We start from the raw sequence: 20,708 nt of genomic DNA on the forward strand, positions 1-20,708 counted from the left end.
GCAAAATACCTCTATATTGATATTGCAACAATATTGTAGGGATGACTATTGGTGATTTCACAAAATATTTACACAATGAAATTTTTATGATACATAATCATCAGTAATGTGGATAATATAATGACAAAGTGGGTAAAAGGCAGATAATAGAACAGCTAGAAGAGTCTGCTAGACTCGTTGACAGGACTGAAGGGATGCAAGAAATGATGGGCGTGGCAATCAAACTTTGAAAATCGTGGCATGGATTTAACCTTTATTTAACCAGGTAATAGCCCATTGAGATCAAGGATCGCTTTCACAAGGGTGACCTGGCCAAGAAGGCAGCAGCGCACTTCAAAATAAATAAAATCACAAGGTTAAAAGACAGAATACAAAACAATAACAGAGGAAAAAAGTAGCAGTAAAATGATAAAACCACGTTTTATAAAGAATAGAATAGAATAGAATAGAATAGAATAGAATAGAATAGAATAGAATAAAACTTTATTAATCCCAGGAGGAGAAATTTGCTTGTGCAGCAGCAGCAGCAAACACACTCTAAACCATTTTACAAAATACACACAAGTAAAAGGTATAAAAAAAAGTATATCCTAAAAAGAAAGAATAAAAATAACCAATACATAGCTAAATAATTAGAAAAGAGCAATATAAAAAATGAGCAATGTACAAAAGAAAAACTAAACAGAACTACTAAACCCTAAAAATACTAAAAATAAAGTGTAGATGCATAGGAGGTAACAGCCAGTTAACAATACATAATCACATCAATCATATAAAGTGCAGATGTTTAGGAAGACATAACTACAAGTAACCAAGTACAAATCTTCGTTACCTTACTTAAGTAGAAATTTTGGTTATCTATACTTCACTGGAGTAATTATTTTTCAGACGACTTTTTACTTTTACTCCTTACATTTTCACACAATTATCTGTACTTTTTACTCCTTACATTTTAAAAACAGTCCAGTTTTGTTCTTACATCCGTTCCCTCAGATTCCTGCAACTAAACTTGGATGTACATTCCAATAAACGTTAGGATAAATGATAACATGCCTCTGAAGTTTGACTTTTTGCACCATTACAATACTTATAGGCAACTAGTCATCATATCTCCTGCTCTCTGAAACACATGTTAATGCTCAATAGTACACATATAGGCTATGGTTCTTTAATATATTTGCATTATACTAAGATGCATTCATTTTCAATGGCTTTTGTCCTTAATGGCTTTTTTCACCCTTACATTACTTTTACTTTTATACTTTAAGTAGTTTTGAAACCAGTAAGCTACTTTTATACTTTTACTTGAGTAAAAAACTTGAGTTGATACTTCAACTTCTATAGGAGTATTTTTAAACTCTAGTATCTATACTACCTGAGTAATGAATGTGAATACTTTTGACACCTCTGTTGCCAGATCACCGGCCAGCCTCTCCTCTCCCCTCCTCCCGTCCCGGTGCGTCCAGCGGCGCCGCAGCGCCACCAGCAGGCGGAACCAGGGAGGAACCGTCGGGATCAGAGCTGCGCCTCTGCCGACGCCGCGTCGACAGACACGCGTTTAATCTCTTTAAAAAAAAAAGAGAAAGAAAGCCAGAAAGAAAGAAGAAGGATTTACTTCTCCACAAGCGACGGATTGCGTGAAGTTCGGTGCCTGGACGCCGGGAGGAGGACGGTCATGATGGCGCAGCAGCGCACGGCGATCCTGCTGCTGCTGGCGGCGACCTTGACGCTCGGAGCCGAGGTGAGTGGAGCTGGACCCGGATCCGGGATCCAGGCCCACAAACGGACCCGGGGCCCGGGCTCCGGGGGCGCACTGCGGGGGCCTGGAGCCGCGCTGAGCGGCTCCAGGCCCCCGCAGTGCGCGCCTGGAGCCGCCGCGGCCCCGGAGCGCAAAACTGGGAAAAATAAGGTCTAAGACGCCAATCTGAAAGATTATAAGATTATAACCTCGTCATTATAATTTGAAGCTCTAAAATAATCTATTTTAATTATTTTGCCTTATTCCCACGAGCATTATATATTAAATATATCATATATATATAAACACTGCGTAGAATAAACAATCAAACCACAAATGACAGCAATGCCGCAGGCCTGCCGTTAGATGTCAGTGATTGACAAATTGCCTCTGCCATGTTGGATGTTTTTGTATCTGGCAGTTTTCATGCTCCAACGAGTTGTTTCTTGTCAAATATACACATTAAAATAAATGATTGAACGCTTAAAAACGGGATTAAGTTGTTGTCTGACGCGTGTTGGCGTTTTCCATAGACGCGTCATGGGAACATAACGGGGGGATTTGCGCGCAGCCACTTTGTTTTTAAAAAAACGACAGCAGCTCGGGGTTTATTGATCTTTTTCCCCAGCAATGCAACAGATTTTTTTTTATTTCAGCATATCTAATGCGTCTGTCGCGGCCGTGGCCCCGTCTGCGGAGCTTTAGTTGCGGTGAAACTGCTGAGCAGATCGGAAAAAAAGGATGTTTTAACGCGGCAAGATGGCGCCCGTGGCTCGGTGCCGCCGTGGTACCGAGCCCGACCCGAGACGCATATGATTATTTATTATTTTGATTATTTCCTATGCTGTCAGATAACCCCCTGTTCTCCGGCTGCAGGATCATCTCTCTTACACTGTTGAGATTTGTAATAACGGTGCATTTTGTAATAAACGTCCAAAATGTAATCACTTTTTCCTTTTATTTTTGTAATAAAGCCGCATTTTGTAATAAACTGCCCCATTTTGTAATACATTTTGTTATTGCATTTTGAGAAGATTATTATAAAATGCACTTGCAACTTTTTTATTTTCTAGGAAACGTAATAACATGGTGCATTATGTAATAATACCTATTATTGTTGTTTCTTTAACAATGAATTTATACAAGAGTGACTTTTGTTGTTTTTTATGCAATTTCCCTTAGAGCTATGTAGCCCAATCATATGTATAATACTCCAAATATAACTTTAGTTGCCTATTTGAAGTTTGGAATTATATAGGCCAATAACACACCACAGCAGCATGTTATTACATTTTCTAGAGAATAAAAAAGTTACAAGTGCATTTTGTAATAATCATCTCAAAATGTAATAACATAATGCGGCAACATTTATTACAAAATGCGTTGGGGTAGTTTATTACAAAATTAAATGACGAAGTTATTACATTTTGGACGTTTATTAGAAAATGCACGGTTATTACAAAATGCAGCTCAACACATACCTACAACACTTCCCCAGCCAAACCCATGTGTTCTGCAGCAAAACAAAAAGAAAAGTATCTGCACAGCAGAATTATGTAGGATCATGGATGCGCTCTCTCCTGTACCTGTGATGGGCATGACTCTGGGAAAGTGCAGCTCTTGCTATTTCCATTAAAACACTTGATCATCTTGCAGTATTTACATGAAACGTCCCTTCAGGGTGGGACTGTGGGACAGTCACTCTCTCTGGGGTAGGCTGAGTCATTATGGAAATAATAACCACCAGTATTTGACTTTAGGTTTTTTTTTTGCACTTACTGCCCCACAGCCACACTGGAGCGTTTAGTTGTCTCTGTGATGTGAAAGCAGGTCTGACAGGTTGTATTTTTGTAAAATGACATCATCCTGCAGAGCCACCGGTTCTTTGAAACAAAGATTTACGTGATAGATAATAATACATAAAAGAAAAGATTTATGAGGATTGAGGAATGTCACAGATGTTGGCAGGTGTCAACGTGTGGTTTTACAGAACTCTCTGATGTCGATTAATCCTCTTATACCTGTCTGTCTGCCAGAATCAGCCACATGACACCTGTCTCATGAAGTAATGCTTTAGGTTTATATCACAAGTCATGCAAATTAGATAAATAAAAAGTTGTTTTTGCAAAGGAAATTAATTGATGACCACATTAGAGGCTAGTTTTATGCTGATTTCGCTGGGAAAAGGATCACGTCCTTATTCTCCATTGAAAGAGGTGCTTTGTACCTCAGATTTATTCATAGATTCATTTTGTGGTTCAATATTTTAATACATTTAATGTGGTTCAATTCACACCGTTACTTTTTCTAATACAGGAACACATTTAAGCAACACTTTAACCTTGTATTACACTGAGCCGTAATTGTTATCTGGGTGGCATCTGGCCTCCAGGAGCTGAAACTACATTTAGCTGAGGCTTAAAGCAGCAGCCAATGATGTAAAACAGTCCAAGAGGATCTTTATTAAATTGATGGGACATTGTGTTTCTGTGAAAGGAATCACTTTATGGAACAACCTGAACAAAGAAATCAAAGAATCCAAATCAAACATTGCATTCAAAAGAACAATTAAAGCCAGTATGTTAAGGAAATATAATGAAATATGTTAGTTATGTTTGATTGACATACCCATTGTCATGAAAGGTATAAACATTTGTTTGTTGTTGATTGAATGGTATTAACTGATTTGTAAGTTGGGAACTAAAAAGGAATGCGACTGTCTGTGTTGGCCGGCAGATATTTTAATTAATGTTCATTGTGTTATTGTTTTTTAATTTACATTCTTTGTAAATTGATTTATTGGGGTAAAGGACAGATTAAATAAGATTATCCTTCTTTCTGCTCCCTTTCATTCAGATTTTAGTTTGTGTTTATATTAAATTGTTCTTTGATTTTATTCAATGAATGAAATAAAGAATGAATAAATAGATAAATTATAGTCATGACTTGCTTTTCCCAGCCCTATATAGAATTATGTTTTATTAAGAAGCAACATAGGGAGATACAGTATTTAGATATGTGTCACAGAAAGTGTTTATGTTTGTCCTGTTTCTGCTTGTAACCGTCCAGGTGCCTGTGGACGACACCGTGGGCCTCGTCACTGAGCCTCAGGTGGCCATGTTCTGCGGGAAGTTGAACATGCACATCAACGTGCAGAGCGGCGAATGGGAGTCCGACCCCTCGGGCACCAGGAGCTGCATCGGTACCAAAGAGGGCATCCTGCAGTACTGCCAGCAGGTATTCAGACTAGGCCTGTGTTGAAAAAATCGATTTCCCAATTCTAAATCGATTCTCATATTAATTCCTAAAAATCGATTCATATGTCTAAAGATCAAATTTTTTTTAATTTTTTTTTTTGGGGGGGGGGGGGATTTTTTTAAAATTTTCTTTTATTTATTTATGTTTTTTTTTTTTCATCATTACATTACAACTTTTGGTTATTTTTTAGTTTATCCCCAAAAAAGGAATGTTTTGTTGGACACGAGAATAACTGGTGCCATGTTTTTGCCTTTAAATATGTTTAAAGGTATGAAAACATTAAAGTGTTCAGTTATAATTGCATAAATTGTCTATATTTCATTACTTTATATACTGTCTTGAGGTGAAATTTGGATAAAATGCTAAAAACCAAATGCTCAAAAATTAAAAACCAAAATAGAACGAAAAAGGAACAAATAAAAACGGAATGTGGGAAAAAATAAAACCGATTTCATCCGTCTCCGTTTGCTGCCCTGGATCTGTTTGGTAATTCTGACCCACATGATGTTTCTGAAAGCAGTTCTATCAGCATTCTTGGAGGTGATTTGTCCTTACAGCATCATTAACTGCTAATTCTATTTGTTGAATCTCAATATCCTACTAGTAGTAATATTTTGCATAACTACAGTCATATAATTCATGCAACAGCTCAAAAAACAGTTTTAATAACACTAACCCAAATCAATATCGGAATCTAATCGAATCGGATCGAATCAAATCTTGATAATCGATTCTGAATCTTAAGAATCGGAATCAAATCGAATCTTGACATTTGAATCGATCCCCAGCCCTAATTCAGACCCGGCTAGACGGCACTGCAGAGGCGTGTCAAGGATTAAACGGAGAGATGGAGCAAACATGCAGAACGGGAAGGCTTTAATGTTGTAAGAACAATCACACTTCCCCTTTTTTTTCCTACAGATGTACCCGGAGCTACAGGTCACAAATGTTGTGGAGGCCAACCAACCCCTCAGCATCTCCAACTGGTGCAAGAAAGGGCGCAGGCAGTGCCGCAGCCACACACACATCGTGGTGCCGTATCGCTGCTTGGGTAAGTCGCCTGTAACCGCACGAGTTCATACGTTGGTGGATGGATGCGTGTCTGAACTCATTCATGCAGAGAACAACAACATGTTTACATTGCAGTTGGGGAATTTGTCAGCGACGCTCTTCTGGTTCCTGACAAGTGCAAGTTCCTGCACAAGGAGCGTATGGACCAGTGTGAGAGCCACCTGCACTGGCACACCGTGGCCAAAGAGGTGAGTGAACTTCACTCAGTGGAGAGACCAAGGAATCAAGTATCTACAACATATAATCATAAGTGCAAATTTTGTACCTTTTAACACACTCACTGTTCAATATTAAATTAGCAGTAACACATTTTTAGAATACCAACAACTTAAAGCAGCACAATGTAACTTTCAGCTTTTGTTGAGTTTGGCGGCTCCTTTGGACAAAAGCGGTAGTGCTTTACCAGAAAGAACACTACATTTCCATGAGCACCAGCGCGTACTGCCGGAAAACTCCTGTCCCCGTCGCGTGCATTTGATAATGCGCTCTGGTTTTGTTCTACGGCACCTTTTTCCTGTCACGTGTTTTAGAGGGACTTCGTCATAAATTAGTAGTCCAACATACTTACTGACAAAATAAAAAAAATATTTTATAACCTGTGAATAACTGAATGTTTTGCAGATCAGCCCTGCACAATTTTACAGTTCTCAGGAAAAATAGTAGAAATGTTCTATACATTTTCTTTGCATTGCACAATTATTTCAATTGTATTATTATTTTATAAAGCTTCCTCATTGCCAATTACACAATTTTATGATCACTATTATTATTCTGTGTCTGTTGTTGATATTGTCAGTAATTTTAGAATTACCAAAACCCAAGACGAATGTGAAAACATTAAAATTTTTATTTTTTTTAGTGTGGAAGGGTTCCTACCATGCTCCTCAAAGTTACATAGTGCCAGTGAAGGTGATACAGACCCCTCAGACCATGACAGAGGTTCATTAAACCTGTTGGAAGTTGATGTACCATCACAATGACTCTGGAAATATTATATTAAGGTGAAAAAGTTACATAGTGCTGCTTTAAGTCCATAATAAGTAAAAAAAAATATAAACTTAACCAACCGGATCTGCAACTTTCCGCTAAGATAATAGAGTTACTTAAACTAAACACCCCAAAATTACCATCAAAACTCTACTGGTCAATGACCAAAATAGATAACTCATTCTCTCTTTCGATTTCCAAAATTGGAGGCTGACTTTTTCTCTTCACACTAATCACATTTCTTGGCCACAAATATGTTTAAATACTTTCACTATGACCAAGAATTCAAACTTACAACTTATACAGTACAAAGTTCTTTACAGAACACATTATACGGGACAAAGGATGTTCCAGATGGGGTTTGCAACCTCTAATATCTGCTCACAGTGCACAGAAAACAGTCCTGATAATTATATGCATGCTTTATGGGTTTGTGCACCGGTACGGAGGTTCTGGATGGAGGTATGTGAGGATTTATCCACATGGCTCAATTACAGAATTCCAGTGTGCCCCACACTGTGCATACTAGGTCACCTGGGAGACATCCACATGGAGCCTAAGTTGGCTCACTTGGTTCTCACTGCCTTGTGTATCGCCAAGAAAAAACATTTTAACGAACTGGAAACAAAAGTCCGATCTAGATATTAATCAATTTATCGATCTTTTGTCAGATCATATCAGTAATGAGATAATGTCTGCTTCCACTAAACATCATTTGGCAGAACTGCATTCTCTCTGGTCCCTGATTAAAGGCTTCATTATAGTGGGGTCGAAGAAAAGGGGTCATTTTCATCGTTCTCATCACTGGCTTCTCACTCTCCTCTCCTGATTGCCCTCTCTGAATGATTCAGCACTCATTTCCTCTCAACTGAACTCGAGCGACCCTTTCATCTGATATGTATTCCGTTCATCCCTTTCCTTGTCAGTGCAGTCGTTTCACACGGGGGGGTCATTCCATCTCACGTTGATTTATTTAACCAATTTCAGTATAAAAGACTCATGAATCATGTTTAAAGATTTAGCACAATGAGCTTTCAAGGCCATCAAGATGATTAAATGTGATGTGACAGGATCTTGGATGCAATTTTTATGTAAAGCACTGAAGGAGTTTGAGAAGCAATGATTAGTTTTTTTGCTTTTTGTTTGAAATTAGTCCTGCGGAGACCGCTCCATGAATCTCCATGACTACGGCTTGCTGTTGCCGTGTGGCATCGACCGTTTCCGAGGGGTGGAGTTCGTGTGCTGCCCGGTGGAAGCGGAGCGTGAATCAGACAGCGCAGAGCCGGAGGGGGAGGAGTCCGATGTGTGGTGGGGCGGAGCCGAGGCCGAAGACTCTGACAACAGGTATGTAGAGGGTTTGCATTGACGTCACTCCCCCACTGGACCAGCCCCCTTACTCACACTGACTGGCAAAAATAGCTGCAACTAGTGGAAAAGACGGGAAAACAGCTGATTATCGGCTTAAATTAAAGGCAGTTGGACTTGACAGTGACCCGTACAGTTACCAAGAACCAGTGGTCCATGGACATTAATATTTGTCCACGAATCCAGTTTCCTGATATTTATATGTACTTAATTTCTACGCCGGGGAAATACACGAAGCAAAGCTTGAAGGCATAAAAAAGTCTTGATGCTTGGTCCTACTTCAAGGCAGGATTTGTTGGTTAAATTAAAGTAATGAGGACACCGAACTTTATGATTTGACCCTTTAACGTTAGCTACCCAAAAATCCAACATTACCTGATACAAAATGGGAACCGCAAATCCACGTTTGGGTGCCTGGAATCCAGTTGTTTCTGCGAATTGCAGCGATACATTTGTCTCTCTTAAGCTTATTTTTCGGCAGTCTGTAAAACGATAACTCTGATTTCTTGCTAAATCTATGAGTACAGTCGATTGCACAACAGCTCTTTCCCATTTTAGATGTTTTCCAGTTGCTCAAACTGAAAGTCTACGCTGCCACTCAGTCTTTCTGCAACTCAGTCTTTCTGCCACTCAGTGGGCGTAACCCGCTGTGAAGTCGCACCTGTGACGTCATGCGTATTCCTTCTGTAGTCTTGCACGTTCATCCCCGGCCACGCACGTCCTGTTAATGCAAAAACGTGTAACCGGTTCCTCTGTGTCGACAGCCTGACGCGTCCGGCTGACACGGAGCCGGCCACTGCGGAGGATGACGAAGACGATGATGAAGACGAAGCCTTTGAGAGGGATGAGAATGGAGATATCGATGAGGACGAGGACGAGGATGAGGATGAGGACGACGACGAGGATGAGGACGACGACCTGGTTGATGAACGAGACAGTGACGAGCGCAGCCCGAACGTTGCCATGACAACCACCACCACCACCACCACGGAGTCTGTTGAGGAAGTCGTGCGAGGTAATCAGATGGACGCCAGACTAGGGCTGGGCGATATATCGAGATTTTAATATATATCGATATATTTTCAAAGGCGATATGGTACGAGACAATATCGTTTATATCGATTTAAATAAATAAAAAAAAATAAAAAATATATGATTTTGATAGCTTATTTTGTGACAAATTGACTTGAATGTTTTATTTGAGATTTGCACAAATGTTTTGTTATTTGCACAACTGTCAACCTCAGTGGAAAAGTCTGCCTGTTACTACATTGTATTAATTGCACAGTGTATTTTAATTTAATTGTTATGCAGGAAAGGGATATTTGTTTTATTTTATTCAAGAAGCATTTTTATTCTATATATGCAGGCAGTTTATTTTTATTTCATTTGTTTTATACATTTTTATATTGTGCAGACCTCTGTTAATAAAGGTACCTGTGTGACATTTGGCACGAGGCTTTGTATTAAAACTAACAGTTTTTTTTAAGGGTTTGCCTCAGAAAAAAATGAAGCTAACAGAGATGCTATGCTATAATGCTTTGGGGGAAACCCCAATTATGGCACAGAAAAAATATCGATATATATCGAGTATCCGCCATTCAGCTAGAAAATATCGAGATATGACTTTTGCTCCATATCGCCCAGCCCTACGCCAGACGACCAGATTTCGTCTGTTTTCCGCCTTGTGTTGTTCCTGCCAGTCACATTTTTTTTAAAGTTTTTCCATAAAACTCATCCGTACTGTCATGTTTTAATTTTGGTCATCCTGTGTGTGCGTACCTCAGCGGCGTGCTGGGCCCCTGCCGAGTCAGGTCCATGCTACGCCATGCTGGAGCGCTGGTACTTCCTACCCGAGAGGGGCCGCTGCGTTCCCTTCTTATTTGGGGGCTGCGGCGGCAACAGGAATAACTTTGAGTCAGAGGAGTACTGCCTAGCAGTCTGCAGCAGCTCGCGTAAGTCCCGGGCGCGGAGGCAAAACGCTGACGTCTGCACCCCGCTGGCCTGACTCCTGTCCTCAGGCCAAAGCAGATTCTGTCTGTCTTTTCCTGTTTTTAACTGTCAAAAACCTCCTAACCACTCATGGCTACATTCAGCTGCTGCTGTTCCAAGGCTTCTGTTGATCAAGTAAAAGGAAACTCACTGAAATGGGATACTTTTACTTGCATATGGGTGATGAATTAAAGGAAAATGCTGACGGGAGAAGGTGACAGGTCGACTCTCAGTTGTTTTGTCCAGCTGTATCACTTCAACCTCCTTCCTTATTTTTGGTCAGATTATGCTTTTCCTGATTATAGTCCCATGTTTAAGTAACAAATGCTTGGACTAAATGATTTGCATCATTCTCAGACAAAACGTTCATTTTCGATAAGATCGATAAAGTTTATTTGCCATTTGTACATTTGTTAAAGAACATAGGAATTCTTGTGCAGATTATACTAAGATTACAAACATGAGTAGGAGTAAACATTTAAAAACTAAAACAAAAAATAAAAAAAAAGGAAAATGCTGAAGGGAGAAGGTGACGGGTCATCTCCTGATTCGGAGATAAAATGTCATCCTTTCAAAATATCAAACAGAAGCTAGTAGAGCGTAAGTTTTAGATTCTGTTGATTTGGTTCATGTTTAAAAACAATACATTCAGGTTTTTAATATTTTTAGATGGCAGGTCGAGAACTCTGGCACCCAGAAGGATTAACTCAGGACTTGTTTTGTTGAATCAAGGAGTTGATTGTCCAGCTGTATCATTTCAACAACCGTCTTTCTGCAACAGTCAGCAGCTCAGCGGAAGATGAAATCTGAAGTGAAAGCAAAAATCAGGATGTTTTGTGAAAAGCAATCTGATGTAAAGTGGTCAAGAGACAGTTGCATAAAGTCTAAATAAATTCATCACCCATCTCCTCACATTTTAACCAGTAACACTAACTTACACTTCTTACAGCATGACGACGAAACAGCTGAAATGCTGAATCCTGAGTGTGGAAGTGGCTTTGCATGCATCTGTACACGTGTGTGTCTACGTGCATGTTTTCTGTCTGTGGAATGCAGTCGTGATGTCGCGGCTCTGCGGCTGACTGATTCGCCGGTTTTGAGTCATTAGCTTCCTCTTGGACGTGCTTTCACTAGCTGGGCGTGTTTTTCAGCCCGAGTGTGTTGGCGTGACCGGGGAAGAGGGCGGCTGTAAAGGTTAACAGACTTGATTTACTGCTCTCACCCAGTGAACTCCTCGCTGCTGCAGTCCGCCCTGATGCTGACTCAGCGCTCCGGATATTATGTCCACAATCCCACATTGAACAATGACACAGAAAAACACACACACACACGCACGCACGCACGCACGCACGCACACACACACACACACACACGCACACACAGGCACACACACACACACACGCACACATGCACACACACACACACACGCACACACGCACGCACACACACACACACACACACACACACACACACACACACACACACACACACACACACACACACACACACACACACACACACACTAGGGCTGTGCGATTAATCGATTTTAAATCTAAATCGGATTTATTAATCAAGACGATGTTAAAATAAGGAAAATCGGAAAATCAATGTTCCTTTTTTGCAGCTGGCTGCATTACAGACAGAGCTCATCTAGTCATCTTTGTTTGGTCAAAAAATTGTAAATGTTGTCACTTTACTAAACTCAAGGAGGATTTACAGTATCTTTCAATTGCACTTCATTCCCAATAGGGAAATTTGTTTGCTATTTTTCTTTAAAAATAAAGATAAAATATTTGAAACATTTTGATTTGTAATTGTCATTTTAATAAAGTTAAAACAAAAAAAATATTTGAAACAATTTATTTCATTGTCTTTTGCAGTTTTACCAAAAAAAATCGAAATCGAAATCGAAAATCGGGTTTTCAGAGAAAAAAATCGGGATTTTATTTTTGTCCAAAATCGCCCAGCCCTAACACACACACACACACACACACACACACACACACACACACACACACACACAGACACACACACACACACACACACACACACACACACACACACACACACACACACACACACACACACACACACACACACACACACACACACACACACACACACACACGACTTCATTTGGGAAACTCATCACTTTAGTCCCCTCTCCTTGTCTTTCCTGTACCAGTCTAACCTTTTACATGTCATTAACCTGCCTCACCATAATCTGTGACGTTACTTCTGTGCAATGCAACGTATCTTTCAGACAGATATCATTAGTTTTCCGGCATTTATTTCCCCCTAATGCTCTCTGATTCTCATCCTCTGAGCCTCTGTGCCACCCTGCCGTGTGTTTGATTCCTCCTTTTCCCTCCGTCCTCCTCCAGTGCCCACTATGGCCCCCAGTCACCTGGATGCTGTGGACTGGTACCTCGAATCTCCCGGCGACGACAATGAACACACGGACTTCCAGAGGGCCAAAGAAAGCCTGGAGGCCAAACACCGTGAAAAGATGTCCCAGGTATGTGTGTTTCCCTCTGGACTGTTCATCAGGGTTTTAATGTGCAACAGATTTGTCAGTATGAAGTTGTTTGTTGAACACGTGACTCCCTGAATGTCCAGATGATGAGGGAGTGGGAGGAGGCTGAGAGACGGGCCAAGAGCCTTCCTCGGACCGAGAAGAAAGCCGTCATTCAGGTAGGAGTCGCCCCGCCGTGGCTGCTGTCAATAAAAGGGTTTATTTAATATTCAAATATTTCAATCAGCTTTGGAAACTTAACTGAGGCCCCGTTTACACAGAGCAAAAACTGTGGCGTTTTCATTAGGGTGGGTATTGGGAAGGACCTCACGATACGATACGCATCACGATACTTGAGCCACGATACGATACAAATTGCGATATCCCGATTATGCAATATATCGCAATATTCTACATAGTTCACCGAAAAATTTAAAAATGCATTACACATCTTAAAATCCAAGTTGTATATATGTACATTAGATAATAGTGATAATGCATTGGACAGACTGAGTCAAAACAATGTAATTCAAACTTTCCATTTTAATTATGCAACATATTTGCATGAAAAAACACACTGAAACACAATGAAAACTGCAGTGTGTGCATTATTCTTAGATACAAAATACTCAAAATAAAATGCAGTGTCTCACCCACACTGAAATTGAAATCACAAAAATACAGTACAGCTACTTGCCCCTGACTTAAAATGACAAAAATAAAATGCAGTGTCTCACCCACACTGAAATCACAAAATAAAGTGCAGCTAGGGGTGGGCAAAAATATTGATACGGCAATATATCGCAATACATACATTGAATATCGTATTGGGAGACTATGTATCGCCATATATTGCCGTATCAATATTTTTGCCCACCCCTAGTTTTCATCCGTTTTGGCTGTTCGTTTACACGACAACGAAGCTCAAAGTCACCAAAAACTCCGGCCAAAGTGGAGATTTTCAAAAACTCCGTTTTCACGTTTGCTTGTAAACGGAGGGAAACGGAGATTTAGGCTTCAGAACGTCACATTATGCGACAGTAACGTCTCCAGCGTCATCTGTGCGACCTATTTGTTTGGCAACCGTCAATATTTTCTTGTATTTTACCTGTTTTATATTCTAAAGTCACACTTAAAAGTAACTCCACTTTTCTGTCACTCCAAACGAAAGACTCTCGTTCCGTCTTGGAAGTGACTGCAGTCAAGGCTGATTTATGGTTCCGCGTTACACCAACGCAGAGCCTACGGCGTAGCGTACGCGGCGACGCGCACCGTACGTAGGCTACGCCGTCGATTTAAAGCAGAACCATATTATTCAGTCTTCACTCGTGTCATTTGTTGACGTTTTTTCCAGGATTCCGATTGGCTAGCATGACTTTACGCTTCTCGTTACACTGCCCCCTGCAGGTTTGGCTGCTCATAGCACCTTAACAGCTTATTTAAGGGGGTTCGTGTAAACAAGGGTTTTTTTCAAAACGTAGAGGGGCAAATATCCGTTTTTGTAAATACCCTCTGTGTAAACTTGGCCTGAGTGTTTTAGCATTTCTATCAAAGCCGTATAATCTGCAGCAGCTTTCTCCTCGTGATATTTACGGCCTCTGCAGCGCTTCCAGGAGAAGGTGGAGGCTCTGGAGCAGGAGGCGGCACATGAGAGACAGCAGCTGGTGGAGACGCACATGGCCCGGGTGGAAGCGCTGCTCAACAGCCGCCGACGCATCGCTCTGGAAAACTTCCTTAATGCTCTGCAGGCTAATCCTCCCCGGGTACGAGCACACGCACACGCACACACACACACACAAGCCCCTGAGCCTCTCACGAGTGCGTGATTGTGACATCGCTGCCCCCTCCAGCCTCGTCAGGTGCTGAGCCTGCTGAAGAGGTACGTCCGTGCCGAGCAGAAGGACAAGCAGCACACGCTGAAACACTACGAGCATGTCCGTGCCGTCGATCCCAAGAAGGCTGCGCAGATCCGACCTCAGGTACCCGAGCGCCGACATCAGACCCTTTCATCGAGATAATATTCCCTTACCGACACGTTCTTCATGTAGCCTCAATTAAAGCACATTCAGTCAGAGTTTATACAGAAGGTGATGATTTAAGAGTTCGACTCCGCCCCGTAGGTTTTGACTCACCTGCGTGTGGTTGATGAGAGGATGAATCAGTCGTTGGGTCTGCTCTTCAAGGTCCCCAGTGTTGCTTATGAGATCCAAACCCAAGTCGGTAAGTTGTCATCTCATTTTCAATCTTGAAAGACCAGTGAGTCGTCTGCATGAACATTATCACTGGTAATTAAAGCAAGTGGGCCATAGATCTTTGTTTTAAATGCCCCTGCAGAGAAAAAAGAGACTTAATTTGTCATCAAAGGAACTTTCTGGAGTTAAAACAACCTCAGGTCAATTATTTGATGGTAAGGTATTCAAACTTTCATTAGGGACCAAAATTATGTGAATCAAAGCCCTTTTTTTTTAACTTTATTTTTAGTTTTATTATACATAATTTTGTGTGCTGTAAAAAAACATGACATAAATCAAACAGCACGGAACATACAGGTCACCGAAGGGGGTGTATTATGGTGTATCAAAAAAATGAAACAAAAAACAGATATTGCTCTAGGTAATAAAGGGTTATAGTTCACTGGTGTGAGTCCCTCCAATGAAAGTCCATCCAATATGGGGAAGGTCTTGTCTTGTCAGATAAATCCATAAGGTACAAACCAATCAGGGAACAAAGTTATTAAAACATTTGTGGTTAATGATATCAACAAGGAAATTTCCAATGACAATGGGATTTTCAATCCACCCAAGATATTAAGTGACAATAAACATCCATCATAGTATAGAAATTAAATTAAACACAGGAGGAATTGCTCTATTACAATCTCTCACTTATATACTTTACCCATCTCCCCCAATATTTCTGGGCCTTATCACCATACAGTCTAAGGGAGAAGGTAATTTTTTTATTTTTTTTATTTAACCTTTATTTCACCAGGAAACAAAACTCATTGAGAATAAAAATCTCTTTTACAATAGGGTCCTGGCCAAGACAGGCAGCAACACAGTAACACGATTCCGACATATGACACGACACATAACAAAACAAAACACTGTTGACATTACTCATAGCATTTGCAGGCAGAATTGGACATCTCAAGATCTGTCAGGAGCGATTTAAAAGCATTAAGTGAGACCAGTTCTCTGAGATTCAAGGTGTTTTGCAGCTGGTTCCAGGAGGAAGGGGCAGCATACCTGAAGGCCTTCTTTCCCAGCTCAGTATGCACTCTAGGGACAGATAGTAGCAGACGCTCCTGAGAGCGTAGATGGTAGCCTCCCGATTCTTTACGGTCAATGTATGACTGTAAATATATTGGAATCAAACCAAGTATAGCCTTATAGACGAAAATGTACCAGTGGTTGAGCCTGCGAGTGGACAAGGCCGACCAACCCACCCGGGCATACAATGTACAATGGTGAGTGAGAGCTCTCATATTCGTAATAAATCTCAATGCACCATGATAAACAGTGTCAAGCGAGTGGAGGCATTGAGAAGATGCATGCATATACAGAATGTCACCGTAATCCAGCACAGACACAGTTCAGCAATTCCATTTCACATATTTCTTTCACAGTGGCTAACCACTGTCTCACTGTCAGTTCCCTCTTAAGCCACTTCCTTGTTATTGACTTTTTGCTGGCTATAAGCAATATTTTCAAACGGTATACATCCTGGGGATTGAGTTCAGTTGGTAGATTACACAAATATACAGATTTCAAGCTTTACTCAATTTCAAAGCCAAGAATTGATTTAATCTCTGTAGCTACATCTGGCCAGTAAGGTTGGATCACTGGGCAACACCAAAAGATATGGCAGTGGTCAGCCATTGTATTATTACATTGTCTCCAACAGTATCCAGATTCAATACTGCCACCTTGTAGATATGTCCTTCTCCGGGTTATGAAATACCTGATTATGTTCTTCCATGCAAATTCCCTCCACTGCCCTGAACTGGGTAGTGCAGGCGTTAATTTGACATGTATTCAACCATTCATCTTCTGACAATGTTATATTTGCTTCCTTCTCCCACATACATTTAACATAGGATGTTGACTTTGCTTTGGAGGATTGCAGGCATGAATATATTCTAGAAACCACTTTCTTATTGATTTTACCTTTGTAGGTTCACTGAGCGCGCTAATAAGGTCTGTGTCGCAAGAATCAAAGCCCTTTTGAGTGAGAGGGGAAGGTTTGTAAAATTGCATCTAACAGGGGTCAACTGAGGTGTGTCAATATAAATTACTATTTTAAGCCTCTGAAATCACTCAAAAATGTTTGGGGGGGCGCGGTTTACCTTGACATACAACGGGGTGTAACGGTACACAGAAGTCACGGTCAGGTACAAGCTTGGTACAATGGGGAAAAAAGAAAGGTAGATAATATTTTGGTCCTTTCATTTTGCAATAAAACCAATCCAACAATGGCTTGTTGGTCATAAGTTTTAGTGAAGCAGTTTAGTTCTGCTGCAGTGGAAAAAGAAAACTGAACATAAAGTCGGGGTTTAACATTTCAACAAGTCCACTGTTATTTTGAATTGTTTTTTTTCTTCCTGGTTTGGGTTCAGTTTATTTTACACATTAGAGAGAAGAGAAACATTAACATTTCCATTTTTCTGTCTGGAATTTATATTATTTGAAAAGATAACGTTCCTTTCGTTCAGATATTTGATCAACAAATATTATTTCAAAAGTGTTATTTAACCTATTTAAAACAAACATAAAAAAATCTGGTTTGTGTAGTTCAGTTAGATTTTCTAAAAAAAAACAGAATGAATTGTCCAATCAAATTAGATTAAAAAACAAAACAACATACAAGTACGTCACGATACTTATCGCTGATTCGTTGCTGATAACTGTGAGTTTCTGGGAAGCACGCGACTGCGTCCCTTTACGAATCTAATTGAAACCAATTAAAAGAGATCCTTAGGTCAGGTGCTTATCAAATGTCTGAGAGCTTACACTGGCTTCTCTTTGACTGGCGCCCGTTACTTCCGGAAGTAAAAGATAAGATAAGACAAGATAAGATTTTTATCTTTATTATATTTTTCCCTCAATGGGGAAATTCAGTTTGTGCAGAAGTAGTACACTCAACACACACATGCAGGGAAAGGGTAAAAAAAGTAAAAAAAATATATAAATACTAAATATAAACCGTATATATATTGGAATGAAAAATAAAAAGTAGTGCAGTACGGGAAAGAAAGAAAAACAGTGCAAAAAAAGCAGGTAGGATGTGTATGAGGTAGACAGATATTGCAGATATTGCACATGTTTTATTGCCCATTACTACTGTGAGCAGGCCGGGTTGTGGATAAGATAAAGGCAAGGCAAGTTTATTTGTAAAGCACAATTCAAAAAAAGTTATTTCAAAGTGCTTTACATCAACTTAAAAAGTGGCAAGACACAATAAAACAGAAAATAACAAATAAAATGAAATAAAATGATAAGAATAGAGGTAAAATAATAAAAAGCACAAGTTGTTAAAAAGTAAGGGCAGTAGAGTCCAGCAGGTAAGTATTTAATTTAAGAGTACGCTTCAGTAAACAGTAATGTTTTTAGGCCTGATTTAAAGGAGCTGACAGTTGGAGCAGACCTCAGGTCTACAGGAAGTTTGTTCCACCGGTGAGGAGCAGAATAACTGAACGCTGCCTCACCTTGCTTGGTTCTGGTTCTTGGGACACACAACCAGGGGCGGAGCTAGAGGGGAGGCCGGAGGGGCACTGGACCCCCCTGAAATGTGATCGCCCCCCCAAGTGCCACCCCAGATGATTGACATATCAGGGCACCGCCCGCGTCTTGTTGAAAGGAGCCAGTTGCGTTTTGAAATCAGTGACTCCTGACTGCTATGTCCCTCCTGTACAGTAGTTGGCGCTATTTATGCAATGTATGCATGGAATCAACATAAAAAAGCTACTGAGAGGAACACAAACATGTTAAATTCCTTAAATGAGAATCGACAAAAAAAAAAAGTGGAAGAAAATCGACATTATTTGAAAAAAAACCAGCAAATGTGCTTCTTTTGATTGCAACCCAAAATATAGCACAGAGGTGTCATCAAGAGTCTGAGGACTCCAACAATAAGGGAAACTTTTTGGCCATATTAGACGAAATAGCGAAGCATGACCAAGTTATTGAAAAAAGGCTGGATGCATGTGGGAACGCAAAGTACACAAGTTACCAAATCCAAAATGAGATTCTTCAGGGCTTAGCTGAGATGGTACAGAATGAAATCATAAAAGAAGTGAAAGAAAATTAAGTGTTCAGTGTTAATGCAGATGAAACAAAAGACTTGCAAAAAAAAGAACAAATGTCTTAGTTTTTTTTAAATTTAAAGGGGACCTATTATGAAAAACACGTTTTCTCTTGCTTTAACATATATAAAGTGTTGTGTGACACAACAAACCAGATCCAGATGACCTACTGGATCTTTGATGGGGCGGCGCCCTAGCGCCCTCTACTGAGCAGCCGCCACTGCTTTGTGTACAAAAAGTGTATAAAAATGACTGTTTGTTTTGGAATCTGTTCGCTGATACTTTCAGCAGACGGGAGAGTTCACGTGACCCACTTCTGCAAAAGTGGGTCATCACTCTTACAGTCATGACAAAAGTGTCGAAATCAGAGGTCGTGAACTATCGGCTGCTCCCTCTGCAAACATTAAAAAGTCATTCAATGGCATATATTGCTCTCTAACTGTTTAGATTGTGGTAACTGAGTAACTCGTCAACCTTTTATAGTGACGAGCAAGGTGTTTTACAGGTTGTGTGAAGTTCACTGATAAAACAGCATCCTTACAGTGCCCCCCCATCCTGCTGCTTTTGTTTTCCCTCTGCAGCGGTTATCGTGCAGAGAGTTCAGTCGGAGCTGTCCCAGCAAGTCTCCTCCCTGCAGAGCGACGGACGGGTAAGTCAAGTTAAACCCACTCACACAGTCCTTGCTTGTATACAGTACTGGAGTTGAGGGGGGATGAGGGGGGATGGCATCCCCCCTGAAATAAAAACGGTCAAAATCCTCCCCCCTGTAAAACTACCATCCCTCCTTTCCATCCCTTATGTCATTTCATCAATGAATGTGGTTTTACTGCTATTTCAACATTTAGAGTCATCACCAGAAAAATAACTTATTTGACAATTTTCACCTGTTACAAGTAAATTTTCACTTGAAATAAGTAGTAAAATCTGCCAGTGGGACAAGATTTATCTTCTCATTACAAGCAAATAAATGTTGTTCCACTGGCAGATTTTTCTACTTATTTCAAGTGAAAATCTACTTGAAACAGGTGAAAATTGTTGTTTTTTCCAGTGATGAGTCTTGTTTTAAGTGTAATAAGATTTTTTACTAAAATGAGACATTTTAACTCAAAATAAGACAAATATTCTTATTTTGAGTTTTTGCAGTGATCCATTTTACTTATCCTGTGAAGGACAGAGTCATATTGATAAGTTCAGAAAACAGTTTTTTATTGTTGTGTTTTGATGTATTTGATGTAAGCCCAGTGGATATTTAAAGCTTACAGAAGGCTGCATTTAACTGCTGCTATGTCATTCCTGCAGTATTTCTGCAGGTGTTTTGGTCAGTGCTATTATTTGTAATATATCATATTATTTGTAATCAGCACAAATTATCTGTCCCCATATGATAAAATCCACCATCCCCCCTGATTTTTTTACAACTCAAGTACTGCTTGTACCGTATTTTCGCGACCATAAGGCGCACATTTTTTTTTTTTTTT

General features: G+C 40.2%; 1 protein-coding gene across 2 annotated transcripts in view; it reads left to right on the plus strand.

The window, feature by feature from the left end:
* The first annotated feature begins 1,479 nt into the window (after positions 1-1,479).
* The window catches only part of LOC133445846 (amyloid-beta A4 protein-like), a 37,073-nt gene continuing 17,844 nt past the window's right edge, over positions 1,480-20,708 (plus strand). Inside the window, exons 1-13 of one of the 2 annotated variants that reach the window (XM_061723338.1) lie at positions 1,480-1,741; positions 4,808-4,975; positions 5,918-6,047; positions 6,143-6,255; positions 8,208-8,398; positions 9,184-9,434; positions 10,207-10,374; positions 12,796-12,929; positions 13,031-13,105; positions 14,531-14,689; positions 14,777-14,905; positions 15,047-15,146; positions 19,812-19,879. In XM_061723338.1, the coding sequence (XP_061579322.1) occupies positions 1,676-1,741; positions 4,808-4,975; positions 5,918-6,047; positions 6,143-6,255; positions 8,208-8,398; positions 9,184-9,434; positions 10,207-10,374; positions 12,796-12,929; positions 13,031-13,105; positions 14,531-14,689; positions 14,777-14,905; positions 15,047-15,146; positions 19,812-19,879 (1,752 nt within the window). In that variant the 5' untranslated portion in view covers positions 1,480-1,675. The remainder of the gene's footprint in view (positions 1,742-4,807; positions 4,976-5,917; positions 6,048-6,142; positions 6,256-8,207; positions 8,399-9,183; positions 9,435-10,206; positions 10,375-12,795; positions 12,930-13,030; positions 13,106-14,530; positions 14,690-14,776; positions 14,906-15,046; positions 15,147-19,811; positions 19,880-20,708) is intronic. The other variant, XM_061723339.1, reaches the window with a different exon arrangement.

This window comes from Cololabis saira, chromosome 6, assembly GCF_033807715.1.
Source record: "Cololabis saira isolate AMF1-May2022 chromosome 6, fColSai1.1, whole genome shotgun sequence".
Taxonomy (NCBI): domain Eukaryota; kingdom Metazoa; phylum Chordata; class Actinopteri; order Beloniformes; family Belonidae; genus Cololabis; species Cololabis saira.